This window comes from Mandrillus leucophaeus, unplaced genomic scaffold (genome assembly GCF_000951045.1).
Source record: "Mandrillus leucophaeus isolate KB7577 unplaced genomic scaffold, Mleu.le_1.0 Scaffold439, whole genome shotgun sequence".
NCBI classification, from domain to species: domain Eukaryota; kingdom Metazoa; phylum Chordata; class Mammalia; order Primates; family Cercopithecidae; genus Mandrillus; species Mandrillus leucophaeus.
In genome coordinates, this window is record NW_012104687.1 from 534,678 (window position 1) to 548,645 (window position 13,968).

A 13,968-nucleotide genomic window follows, 5' to 3' on the forward strand; every position below is an offset into this window, starting at 1 on the left:
TTTTTACTGAAAAAGAAGTGCACTTGGCCGGGCGCGGTGGCTCACGCCTGTAATCCCAGCACTTTGGGAGGCCAAGGTGGGTGGATCACAAGGTCAGGAGATCAAGATCATCTTTGGTAACATGGTGAAACCCCGTCTCCACTACAAAAAATTAGCCGGGCGAGGTGGCGGGCACCTGTCGTCCCAGCTACTCCAGAGGCTGAGGTAAGAGAATGGCGTGAACCTGGGAGGTGGAGCTTGCAGTGAGCTGAGTTTGCACCACTGCACTCCAGCCTAGGTGACAGAGCGAGACTCCGTCTCAAAAAAAAAAAGAAGAAAGAAAAAAAAAAAGAAAAAGAAAAAGAAGTGCACTTTATTGTTTGTATGTATGTATGTATGTATGTATGTAGGTATTTTGAGACGGAGTTTTGCTCTTCTTGCCCAGACTGGAGTGCAATGGCACGATCTCAGTTCACCGAAACCTCCACCTCCCAGGTTCGAGTCATTCTCCTGCCTCAACCTCCCTAGTAGCTGGGATTACAAGCATGCACCACCACACCCGGCTAATTTTGTATTTTTAGTAGAGACAGGGTTTCTCCATGTTGGTCAGGCTGGTCTCAAACTCCTGACTTCAGGTGATCTGCCCGCCTCAGCTTCCCAAAGTGCTGGGATTACAGGTGTGAGCCACTGTGCCTGGCCAGAAGTGTACTTTATTTTAATTTTATTATTATGTTATTTTAGGTGGAGTCTTGCTCTGTTGCCCAGACTGGAGTGCAGTGGTGTGATCTCAGCTCACTGCAACCTCTGCCTCCTGGGTTCCAGTGATTCTTCTGTGTCAACCTCCCAAGTAGCTGGGACTACAGGCGTGTGCCACCACACCTGGCTAATTTTTGTATTTGTGTGTGTGTGTGTGTGTGTGTGTGTGTGTGTGTGTATATATATATATATTTTTTAGTAGAGATAAGGTTTCATCATGTTGGCCAGGCTGGTCTCAAACTCCTGACCTCAAGTGATCCGCTTGCCTCAGCCTCTCAAAGTGCTGGGATTACAGGCGTGAGCCTCCACATCTAGCCTATTGTATTTTATTTCTGCTGCTGGCCCAGATGAAAGAAATGCACTTTGAAAGGAAAGTTGGTATTGCTATACTAAATAGAAACAGTATCACTTCCAAAAATAAGAGGTACCTATGCCTGGTAGCCAAGTTAGCCACCAAACACATCCACACCCTAATCCCCAAAGCTTGTGAATGTATCACCTTACTGGGCGAAAGGGACTTTGCCGATGTGATCAAGAGTATGAATTTTGAGAAAAGGAGATTATTCTGGAGTACGTGGGTGAGCTCAATCTAATCACATGAGTCCTTAAAGTTGGAGAACCTCACCAGGCGCAGTGGCTCACACCTGTAATCCCAGCACTTCGGGAGACTGAGGCGGGTGGATCACCTGAGGTCAGGAGTTCGAGACCAGCCTGGCTAACAAGGCAAAATCCCATCTCTACTACAAATACAAAAATTAGCTGGGCGTGGTGGAGCACGCCTGTAATCCCAGCTACTGAGGAGGCTGAGGAAGGAGAATCGCTTGAACCTGGGAGATGGAGGTTGCAATGAGCTGAGACCGCACCACTGCACTCCAGCCTACGTGACAGGAATGAGACTCCATCTCAAAAAAAAAAAATTGGAGAACCTCTTCTGGCTGGATTAGAGAGATGTGATAACGGAAGAAGGCCAGAGAGATATGAAGTGAGGATTCAACCCTCCCTTGCTGGCTTTGGAGGGGGAGGACGGGGTCCTGAGCCAAGGTATGCCAGTAGCCTCTAGAAGCTGGGACAGGCAAGGAAAGTGATCCTTCCATGGAAACTCCATGAAGAAACCTTCCTGCCAACACCTTGATTTTAACCCAGTGAGACCCACGTTGAACTTCTGACCTACAGAGAAAGAATTTGTGTTGCTTTAAACTACTAAATTCTGATAATTTATTTAGTATCAATAAAAAACTAATACACTGTGCAAATAATAAAGAAAAATTTTAAAAATTAAATTTTAGCTAAACGTTGTTGCCTGTGTTATATGACTTTAAAAGTAACTGGGTAATTTATATCTTACTACAATGTCTTACTTTCTTCAGGGTCTCACTCTGTTGCCCAGGCTGGAGTACAGTGACACAATCATGGCTCATTGCAGCCTCGACCTCCCGGCCTCAGCAACCCTCCCCGCTCAACCTCCTGATTAGCTGGGACTACAGGCTCATGCCACCTCACCGGGTTAATTTTTTTAAAAACCTTTTGTAGAAATGGAGGGTCTCACTATGTTGCCCAGGTGGGTCTCGAATTCTTGGCTTCAAGTGATCCTCCTGTCTCAGCGTCTCAAAGTGCTGAGATTATAGGTGTGAACCATTGTGCCTGGCCCACAGTTTTTTTGGTTTTTTTTGTTTTGTTTTGTTTTGTTTTGTTTTCTTTGAGACAGACTTTTGCTTTTGTCACTCAGGCTGGAGTGCAATGGCACGATCTCAGCTCACTCCAACCTGCAACCTCCGCCTCCCGGGTTCAAGTGATTCTCCTGACTCAGCTTCCCGAGTAGCTGGGATTACAGGTGCCTGCCACCACGCCCAGCTAAATTTTGTATGTTTATTAGAGATGGGGTTTCACCATGTTGGCCAGGCTGGTCTCCAACTCCTGATCTCAGGAAATATGCCCGCCTTGACCTCCCAAAGTGCTGGAATTATAGGTGTAAGCTGCTGCGCCTGGCCCCACAGTTTTTTTAAAGAAGTAACTGGACACACGTGATAGCAGACACCTCTGATACCATGGGACAAGAAGGGTACTTCATGTCTGTGGTCTCCGACCCCAAAACTCCTAACCCCAGTCTAAATATGAGAAAAACGTTGGACAAATCCAAACTGAGGAACATTCCGTAAAATCCACGTACAATCCCCAGACTCTCAAGATCATGAAAAACAAGGGGAGACAAAAACTGTCCCAGGCCAGAGGGGACTAAAGAGACATGAAAACTTGCTACAATGGAGGTATCCTGGATTGCATCTTGAAAAGGACGTTTCAGAAATACTGGTGAAATCTGAATAAAGCCTGGAGTTTAGACACTAATAATGTACTGATGTTGCTTTCTTAGTTTCGACAAACATTCCACGGTCATGTAACATGTTGGCAATAGGGGAAATTGGATGTGGTGTGTACAGCTCTGTACAATCTTTGCAGCTTTTCAATACATTGGAAATTATGCTAAAATTTAAAAATTATTATTGGTCAGGCACGGTAGTTCATGCCTGTAATCCCAGCACTTTGGGAGGCCGAAGCAGGTGGATCACTTGCGCCCAGGAGTTCTAGATCAGCCTGGGCAACATGGTGAAACTCTATCCCTATTAAACATACAAAAATTAGCCAGGCTTGGTGGTGCATGCCACAATGCACAGTGCACAACCATAGCTCACGGGAGCCTCAAACTCCTGAGCTCAAGTCATCCTCCTGCCTCAACCTCCCAAGTAGCTAGGAATACAGGTGCACACAACTATGCCCAGCTAATTGTAAAAGTTTTTGTAGAGATAGGGTCTCACTATGTTGCCCAGGCTTAAAAATTATTTTTATTTTTTATTTTTTATTTTTTTTGAAATGGAGTCACACTCTGTCACCCAGGCTGGAGTGCAGTGGCGCAATCTTAGCTCACTGCAACCTCTGCCTCCCGGGTTCAAACGATTCTCCTGACTCAGCCTCCTCAGTAGCTGAGATTACAGGCACACGCCACTACTCCTAATTTTTGCTTATTTTTGGTAGAGACGGGGTTTCACCATGTTGGTCAGACTGGTCTCGAACTCCTGACCTTGTGATCAGTCTGCCTTGACCTCCCAAAGTGCTGGGATTACAGGCATGAGCCACCACACCCAGTCGAAAATTATGTTTTAAACTGCACATGGTGGCTCATGCCTGCAATCACAGCACATTGGGAGGCCGAGGCAGGAGGATCACTTGAAGTCAGAAGTTCCTTGCCAGCCTGGGCAACATGGCAAAACCCAGTCTCCACAAAGACTGGGTGGTTCGGCCCTGGTGCAGTCATATAGCTCCCTGCTAACTGAGCTGAAATTAAAACCCACTTAGCGCCAGGCACAGTGGCTCATGCCTGTAATCCCAACATTTGGGAGGCCAAGCCAGGTGGATCACCTGAGGTCAGGAGTTCGAGACTAGCCTGACCAACATGGAGAAGCCCCATCTCTACTAAAAATACAAAATTAGCCAGGCGTGGTGGCATATGCCTGTAATCCCAGCAAATTGGGAGGCTGAGGCAGAAGAATCACTTGAGATGGAGGTTGCGGTGAGCTGAGATCGCACAATTGCACTCCAGCCTGGGCAACAAGAGTGAAACTCCATCTCAAAAATAAATAAATAAAACCCATTCAGTCTGGCTCCTACATGGCTCATGGGGCCTGTGGACTGGACTCTCCTTTTCCCTCCACACCCTGTCTGCATTCAGTCCTCTGGCAAATCATGCAGATGGCACCTTCACAGTGATGCTGAGGTGACACTTCTCACCACCTGCCTTCTCCTACCTAGTTTGAGCACCTTCATCACTTATCCGGACTAGCCAGCTGGTCCTCCTCTCCTTCCCGACAGTGCGATGTGGCCTGTTAACGCCCGAGCCACAGCTGAGCCCTCCTCTGCCCAGGACCCTCTGCTGGCTCCCCAGCTGCTCCGAGTAACAGCTAGAGCTTTGCACCAGCTGCAGGCCTTTGAAGCTGGGACTTCTCTCCCTGAGCTGCCTGCCGCTCTCCCCTGCTCACACCAGGCCGGATGCAAACTTCTCCTCTGGGTCTCAAGCATACGGATCACGCTCCTGCCTCAGGGCCTTTGCATGAGCCATTCCCACTGCCCGGAATGCTCTCTGGTCAGATAGCTGCTTGGCTGACCAATCACCTCCTACAAACCTTGTTCAGACCTTGCCTTGAACTCTTGGCTTCAAGTGATCCTCCTGTCTCGACCTCTCAAAGTGCTGAGATTATAGGCGTGAGCCACTGTGCCTGGCCCACAATTTTTGTTTTTTCTTTGAGACGGAGTTTTGCTCTTGTCGCTCTTGTCACTTGGCCATGCATCTAGAGGGCGTCCAGCACAGAGTATGTGCTCAATACACAGATGAAGAAGGACAATCCACGAGACAGCTGTCCCTCTCCCAGGACCCTGGGAAATGCTGGGGATGGGGAACATGTTCAGATGTCAAGAGGAAGAGGGTCTAGTGTCTGGGCTGTCATTTGAGTGCTCTTCCTGTTCACAGCAGTGGATGGGCTGCACAGTTGGAGCAAAACCGAGATGAGTTTTAAGGGCCACTGAGCATCTTCCCCACTGGCAGCCTTTCCCAACGTCCAGGGAGATGCACAGCTGTCTCCTGTGTGGTCCTGGATCTCTGGAGGAGGGGCCAGGCTTGGAGGTGGAAGGAGAGCTCAGTGGGGAGGGGGCAGAGAAGGGACTGCCCAGATGTGACACATCTGGAGTCTCCAAATCTGCACCAGGACAGATGAGTAGAGCTGCATTTTTCCCACCCTGCTCATATCGGCCTTTTGTGAACTTCGTTTCTGCCCCGTGTGCATTGCCCTTAGGTATTCATTGCTACCTGTTATCACTGGAAGAAAAATGGCCATGGGCATTCTGCTCTTCCTTCACCTCTCTCTTCTCCATCCCTTCCTTCTTCCTTCTTCCTTCTTCATCTGTGTATTGAGCACATACTCTGTGCTGGACGCCCTCTAGATGCATGGCCAGGGTTGTCCTCATTGACAAGGCAAGATCTGAGCGAGGTTTGTAGGAGGTGATGGGTCAGTCAAGCAGATACCTGGGCAGATAGCTTTCTGGGCAGTGGGAATGGCTCGTGCAAAGGCCCTGAGGCAGAAGCGTGATTGGTATGCTTCAGGCCCAGAGGGGAAGTCTGCATCTGACCTGGTGTGAGCAGGGGAGAATGACAGGCAGCTCAGGGAGAAAAGTCCCAGGTTCAATGACCTGAGGGCATTGTAAAGCTTTAGCTCTCGCTCAGAGGAGCTGGGGAGCCATTGAGCAGTGCAAGAGCCAAACTGAATGGGTTCCAATTTCAGCTCCGCTAGCAGGGAGCTACGTGACTGCACCAGGGCTGGGCCAACCCACCTGTGCATGAGTGACAGCACCCCACGAGTTCCAGAGCTCTCATGTCCATGATCCGGCTTAGTGCCTGGCACGCCAAGAATACTTGGGAAATGGCAGCTAAGAACTGCTGCCTCAGGAGGGTCTCTTCTCATTTCCAAAGCTGTCTTCTGTTTGGTGAAATGCATACAGACACTGGAGATACATCCAGAGACTGACCGAGTTCCCTGCCCTTGTGCTGCATTCCCCTCGAGGAGACAGATGATGGGGTCATGTAAGGAGCTAAGATATCCTGAGCTGGGAAGGAGGGAAGCAGGGGCTGAGGGATGGAGGCAGCTGGTGGGGGCAGGTGGGGGTGGCCGGGATGCCTGGAGCCCAGGACTAGGGCCGGACTCTGCACTGCTTTGCTTGGGGACCTACCTGGGCTCTAAGTCACTAGGGCAGACAGTGGCCAGGGTGAGGCTGGCACAGTGCAACCCCTTCCCCACTGCTGAAGATGCCACCTTTGTGGGGTGGGAGCACAGGCTCTGGGGAGTTGAGAGCCATCCTCATCCTAGAGGTGATTGTTTCTGGAAGCAAAAATCCAGGGTTTATGTTCTTGGGACAGGGGAACCCTGGGGCCTCACGTCCTCCCCATAACCTTCGCATTGGGCAGTGAAGGCGTCTTCCTGTTGAGTCTGAGGGAGAGAGAAGTGGTGTCGCTCGGGGTGTCAGCTTTCATCTCACTTAGTCCTCACAGTCGCCCTGCGAGGTAAGGACCACGATTAGCCCAATTTACAGATGAGGACACTGAGGCTCAGAGAAGTTACATGGTTTGCCCAAAGTGACACACTAAGTGGCTGAATGGGGTTGAACCCAGTTCTTTTTTTTTTTTTTTTTGAGACAGAGTCTCGCTCTATTGGCAGGCTGGAGTGCAGTGGCGTGATCTCGGCTCACTGTAACATCCGCCTCCCGGATTCAAGCAATTCTCCTGCCTTAGGCTCCCGAGTAGCTGGGACTACAGGTGTGCGCCACCATGCCTGGCTAATTTTTGTATTTTTAGTAGAGATGGGGTTTCACCATGTTGGCCAGGATGGTCTCAATCTCTTGACCTGGTGATCTGCCCATCTCGGCCTCCCAAAGTGCTGAGATTACAGGCGTAAGCCACTGCACCCAGCCTGAACCCAAGTCTTTCTGAAACAGCTCAAGCTGTTGATGGAACCCTCTGGCTAACGGATGAGCAGGTAAAGTGAAACAAACACTTTAGAATACTTTGGGGGTGGGGGTGTAGGGAATTGAGCCTTGTATGGGGCCTGAAAGATTTACAGTTGTCCCTCGGTGTGTGTAGGGGAATCAGTTTCACCACTTCCCACAAATACCAAAATCCACAGATGCTCAAGTCCTGATATAAAATGGTGCAAGATTTGCATACAGCCTAAGTACATCTTCCCGTAGACTTTAAATCATCTCTAGATGACTTATGCAATCACGTGTCAGGTAACGATATTTCAGTCCATGCCAGAATGCACATAGGATGGTGGTCCCATAAGATTATAATGGAATTGCCCTATACAGGTGCACATCACTAAAAATTGATATCTCAAAAGAGATGGGGTCTTTTTATGTTGCCCAGACTAGTCTAGAAGTCCTGGGTTCAAGTGATCCTCTCAGCATGGCCTCCTAAAGTGCTGGGATTGTTGGTATGAACCACTACACCTGGCCAGGTGTACCATTTTTTATCATTTATACTGTATTTTTATGATCCTTTTCTGTGTTTACATACACAAATAGCCACCATTGTTTTTGTTTGTTTGTTTGTTTGTTTGAGACAGAGTTGCACTCTTGTTGCCCAGGTTGGAGTGCAATGGTGCGATCTTGGCTCACTGCAACCTCCGCCTCCCAGGTTCAAGAGATTCTCCTGCCTCAGCCTCCCAAGTATTTGGGATTACAGGTGCCTGCCACCATGCCCGGCTAATTTTTTGTATTTTTAGTAGAGATGGGGTTTCACTGTGCTGGCCAGGCTGGTCTCAAACTCCTGACCTCAGGTGATCCAGTCGCCTTGGCCTCCCAAAGTGCTGGGATTACAGGCTTGAGCCACCACGCCCAGCCCACAAATAGCCACCATTGTGTTACCACTGCCTGCAGTACTCAGTATGGTAACATGCTGTAGAGATTTGGAGCCCAGCAGCCATCAACTCTGCTATTCAGCCCAGATGTGTGTTTGGCTGTAGCCTCTGGAGGAAGCTAAGGAGCAGTGACCTAAAGGCAGAGGGTGAGTCTGAGGTGGGCTCCTAGGACAGGTACAAGAATTAGGCAAAAGTGGATGAAATCCGAATAAATTTCACTGTGTTAATATAATTACTGCATTAATAACCTTAGATAATAGCTAACATTATTTAGCTAACAGGAGTGCACCTATGTTAAATTAATTTTTTTAAAGAGGTGACTTCTCACTCTGTCACCTAGGCTGGAGTGCAGTGGTGCGATCATAGCTCACTGCTTCCTGGAACTCTTGGGCTCAAGCAATCCTCCTGCCTCAACCTCCTGATTAGGTGGGACTATAGGCACCTGCTACCATGCGTGGCTAATTTTTTTCACTTTTCTCTAGAGACAGGGTCTACCTGTGTTGCCCAGGCTGGTCTCAAACTCCTGGGCTCAAGTGAACCTGAACCTCCTGCCTCAACCTCTCAAATTGCTGGGATTACAGGTGTGAGCCACCACAGCCAGCCTAAATGTCTTAGTTTGGACAAATGTGCCATGGTAATGCAAAGTGTCATTACTAGGGGCAACTGGGTATAAGGTGTAGAGTACACTATAGTGTCTTTTCAATTTTTCTGTGTATCTAAAATCATTTCAAAAGGAAACATTTATTTTAAAACATGAAGGTGGTTATCCTTCCATGAGCGTAAAGTACAAAACACAGGCTCACGGTGTCATCAGAAGTCAGAACACTGGTTGTGGGCCCGGGGGCACTGGAGCGGCTGGCCATGGTTGGCTTTGTGATCTGGGGACTGGTGTGTTCCATCTGTGAATGTCTTTTGAGCTGCACACTTACCAGGAGGTAAGTCATGTCTTAATAAATTTTGTTTCTTTTTTTTTTTTTTTTTGTACAGTGGCACGATCTGGGCTCACTACAAGCTCCGCCTCCCGGGTTCACGCCATTCTCCTGCCTCAGCCTCCTGAGTAGCTGGGACCACAGGCGCCCGTCACCACACGTGGCTAATTTGTTTGTATTTTCAGTAGAGACGGGTTTTCACCGTGTTAGCCAGGATGGTCTCGATCTCCTGACTTTGTGATCCACCCGCCTCGGCCTCCCAAAGTGCTGGGATTACAGGCATGAGCCACCGCGCCCGGCCTTAATACATTTTCTTAAGTTTAACACCAAATAAAACAAGGATGAGAAGCTCGTTTGAGTTGTGGGGATTTGGGTGCTTATCCAGCCACGAGCCCTGGCCTAGATGCCTCTAGAAGCCTGGAGGGAACCGAGAACATTCCAAGTAGAGGTGGCAGAGCCAAGGCCCTGAGGTGGGAACACACTGCTGCACGTCTCTCGCTGTGAATGAGGTGCCCTGGTCGGAAGCAGTGCTGTGTGCCCTGCAGGGCCAGCAAGTCCGTGTCCACATTGTGACTCAGTGCAGTGAAAGCCAATCTCAGCCCCCTCCGCAGTGTGATCAGCTTGCCAGCAGGGGGCCAGCCGGTCCTCCTGGGAAACTGTGCCACCCACGGACTGGGTGCGAGTCTCTTGTCCACAGATAGGGCACTCAGCAGTGGTGTCAGCCTGATGAGCCTTGGTAAGGGCACGTGTAGGATGCTGAGCCTCTCCCGTCCCCATGACCGTCTGAAGGCCACTTGCTCGGTGGGCATATCCAGCAGGCGTGGGGGACGGGAAAGAAGCAGGCTCCATCCACAGGGCGTGCCGTTTTGCTCAACTCAGGACCCAGAACATCCTCCATAGTAATTCTCTTCGGTGGGAGCACTGGGAACATGAGCCACAGATACCTTCCGAGTCTGAGCTGCTGAGGCGAGGGCTGCAGGGCACCGGGCTGTCAGGAAAGCCTGCACTGGCAGCTGGAAGGCACGTGGTGGGGGCGCATGCTGCGGCTGCGGCAGTGACTGTGAGGCTTCGGGATGTCGTCCGGCTTCTGCTAGGTGAATTGTGACAGTGCAGAGCTCCGCAGTGCCAGGGTCCCCTGCAAGGTCATGCTGACTGCAGCTGGGAGCCCACCACACCCCTGGTGCCCCTCTCTTCCCAGGGCTGGGGTCTAGGCCAGACCCCTCTTGGCTTGGGAATTGTGCCCTGGGAGGGGCACACAGTCCCACAGGTGCGGACAGAGGCCCCAGGCGTGCTGCTGGCTGGCCGGGACTGCGAGGACGTCATGCTCACCTTTCTCTCTCGTGGCCTTGATGGGACCGGCTTCCCCATTGAACAGGATTTTCCGAGGTGTCTGGGGCTGTGGTGCAGCTTGCGGGGTGCCACACTGACTCCTTCCAGACATACCAGTCACTGGCCACCAAGAGGGTCAGATACAGGTGCCATGCTGCAGTGGGGGTATCTCCCGACCTCCCTTTTAGTCCTGATGAGCCTGGGCAGGGCCCGGTGTTGGGGTCGCCATGGACTTCCTGGCCTAGGCTGTCCCATGTGTCCAGGACACATTTGGAAGGGACTTGGACGCAGCAGCTCTGTTCAAAATCATAACGGGCGCAACAAGGGCCCCCCACATCCAAATTCATAGGACGCCATGGCATGGAGTTCCACTGGAGGAACCTCCAGGAAACCCAAGGTCCCCCATGAGCCAGGGCCAGACTGGGCACACCCTGAGTCCCCAGTGCCCCCAGAGAATGGCCTGCTGCCCTGGGTTCCATGGAAGCCTCCTCATGCCACTGGGCCTTGGCCTCGTGGACAGTCCCATCAGGATGGGGTGTGAAAGGACAAGGCGCCCATGGCAGGGAAGCTGACCAAATGGGCCACTGGAACCAGGTTGGTGGCCAGGAGGGGCCTGCCTATCCCCCTGCCAGAGGGTCTTCCTGCCAGGTGAAGCCAGCACAGGCCTGGGTGTCAAGGACCCTTGCTCGGGTTTGGCTGAAAGAAAAACAGACGTGGTCAGCATCTCCAGTGAGCCTATGCGGTCCTTTCTGGGCCGGGCTCTACCTGCCTGGGTCTTTGGAGTCCTCAGGGTCTCTGTGTGGCCCCTGTGGTCTGACACTGAGGACACACCTGCAGGCTGCTGATCCTGTGCCTCCTGTGGTGGGAAGCTGTCGGGGTACCGCAGGTGGCTTCTGGGACTGCCCTCCCCCAGGGTTCAGTCTGACTGGGGGCTTCCTGCTCCACGCCCTCATCCCAAGACTGTTGGGCCTGGGATACAGCCTCCAGTCAGAACTCAGGTGGGAGGGGCCTTGGATGTCACCCAGCCCCCTTGCCACCTCACATGGGGACCTGTCTCCATGGTGGGTGAGAGAGCCCAGATACAGAGTCCCCTCTGCCCTCCTGGGCTGCCCAGTCCATGCCAGGACTGACTGTTTCCACACCTGGCTGAACTCTTGGCTCCGGCTCTGGTCCAGGGGTCCCCCCTGTGCCCACCCCCTAAACGCTCTGGGGTGGTTCGGGACACAGATTCCCTTGTCTCCCTAGCTCAAGGCTTGTTGTCCTGGCACCCTTGGAGGGGTGTTCAGGAGTGAGGGCCCTCTGCTGCTCTCTGAGGCTGTCAGTGCTCGCAGGGAGGGGTGGGGGATCCCACAAATGGATCTGGCTCCTCCAGTGCCCTTGAGGGCCCTTTGAGGGGGAGAGTGGGACATGGTGGAAAGTGGGAGGGGGCTTGTTGGAGAGTCTTGCCCACATCCCACTCCTGCTTGAGCAGCACGTCCAGTACACACGCACTGAGCGCCTGCCCTGAGGACCAGGGGGCCTATTGTACTTTCTTAGTTAGAGTCCAGGAGGAAGAGGAGGGAGAACAGGTGAAGAGAAAGCCCCAGGTAGCAGTGTTGGGGGTCCCGGGCACTCCCCGACTACTGACTGCCCCAGAGGGTGACTCGGGAGGGGACCTGGTACTGCAGCCCATCTGGGGGTGGCAGGTCCCCACGCTTCCTTGTTAGTTTCCTCATAAAGGTCCGAGGGTGTCTGAGAACTGCATCGTCATCCAGGGCCTAGGTATGGGAGAACTGGTCCTGAAAACATGCCCACGGCCACCTCTGGACATCTTCATGAGGTGCTTTAGGGACAGGGTGGGCATCAGGCCAGGAGAGTTCCCTGGGAGGGGTCAGAGCCCATACCCCATTGCTACCTCAGCCACCTCCCACTGGGGAGTGCCGGATCACTTTGTGGCCACCCTAGGGTTCCAGATGTGCACAGGAGGCTGTGGCTGGGGGGCAGCCTGCCCAGGGAAGTGCTCACCACACTCCTGACTTTCATCTGGGTCATGTGGGGGATGGGCTCCTACAGGAGGGGGTATGTCACTGTTCCCTGCCCAGCCACCCAGCCAGACCTCCCTCTGGGCCAGGGCAGAGGATCATGGTGACAGTGTGAGGAAGCTGCCACTGGGCCAGTCGGGGTCTGACCCCTGTGCTCCCCAGACCCCACTGGGCACACGTGGACTTACTCCTCTGAACCTCAAAGACAGTGAGTGCCATTGGCATCAACACCTGTTCCACTTCTAACAAATACACGTCCCAAAGGCTCAGGGTGAGCCCGAGAGAGATCTGTGGGGACACCAGGTGTGGGAGGACCTCACCCTTCCAAGCTGGGGCTGGTGGCTCAAGCTGGGCCCACTGAGGTTTCAGTCCCCCAGTCACTGACCCTTCTCATGAGGGTCATCAGACCCCTTCAGGAGGCTGGGTCAGACGAGGTCTTGCAGCTCCTCGTGGGGGAGCACTCATTTCAATGGGGATGTGGCTTCTGGAGAGAGGGGCTTCCCCAGGACTTGAGGCTTCCTTGAGCCCTCCCAAGTGGGTCCTGGCCCAGTTTGCCCATGAGGCTGGGCCTGAGCCCCAACCTCTGCCGTGGGATGACCCCTCTTGGGCAAAGGGCTTTGCTTGTGTGTACTGCAGATATCTACCTATGCCTCCTGTGGGCTGGGGGTGAGCCGGACCCCTGGGCTGGGGGAGCAGGGCCCTGCAGGGCAAGGAGGGTCCCTGAGCCAGAGTTTCCCTGTGCCCCCTTACCCCATCGATCAAGCTCCAAAGAAACCAACCTAATGAGAAACCCTGAACACGTAGCTCTTCCTTGTCCTGATGGGAGGAACAGAGGTGCTCAGGTCCCTCTGGGTTGCCCTAAAAACCTCCCTCTTCCAGAGCCCTCTGAAGATCCTTCCCCAAGTGCAGAACACTGGGCAGTGTCCAGGGCTCCTTACACCTCCCCCTTCCCACACTCCTGGCGGACACACTGTCCTTAGCCCTGCTCTACGGGAACTAGCCCCAGTCCCTGTGCCTCTGTCTCCTCCAGGGCAGGAAAGGAAACCCAACTCCGGATCCATGGAGAACCCCACGTCCCAGGTCAGGCCGTGGCTGGAACTCAGCCTCTCACCAGCCCCACCAGGGTCTCCAGCCCCTGGCTCCTCTGGCCCCACAGGATGCAGAGCCTCTGGGGAAGAGCTGGGGGGACCATAAACTCACTGCGTGCCTCATGGTCTTGCGGTATGACGTGGGTGCCACATGTTCCTGGTGGTCTTGGAGTCCCTGGACCCTTGTGATATTTGGGCTGTGGAATCCCGAGAAGCCCCCAGCCCATCATGAAATCAGCCGGCTCCCAAGATGTGGAACCATCAACTGGAAGAGCTGGACAGCTGCAGAGGCCCCTGAACCCCGAGGCCTCCCACCCTCCCATCTGGTGAACCCGCTATGTGGCCTTGGCCCTGGGGACGAGGGGTGGGAATATCCCCTGACGCCTGGCTGGAGGTGCTCCTGGAGGCCTCC

The 13,968-nt window shown here is 52.8% G+C and overlaps 1 protein-coding gene across 1 annotated transcript in view; it reads right to left on the reverse strand.

The window, feature by feature from the left end:
• Positions 1-5,072: 5,072 nt before the first annotated feature.
• Positions 5,073-13,968, reverse strand: part of LOC105549434 — a 23,614-nt gene continuing 14,718 nt past the window's right edge. The window contains exons 6-14 of the mRNA XM_011993983.1: positions 12,616-12,756; positions 12,075-12,204; positions 10,448-10,567; positions 10,063-10,253; positions 8,993-9,088; positions 6,711-6,761; positions 6,505-6,587; positions 5,321-5,397; positions 5,073-5,167 (exon numbers count right to left, since the gene is read on the reverse strand). Coding sequence (XP_011849373.1) covers positions 5,073-5,167; positions 5,321-5,397; positions 6,505-6,587; positions 6,711-6,761; positions 8,993-9,088; positions 10,063-10,253; positions 10,448-10,567; positions 12,075-12,204; positions 12,616-12,756 — 984 coding nt within the window. The remainder of the gene's footprint in view (positions 5,168-5,320; positions 5,398-6,504; positions 6,588-6,710; positions 6,762-8,992; positions 9,089-10,062; positions 10,254-10,447; positions 10,568-12,074; positions 12,205-12,615; positions 12,757-13,968) is intronic.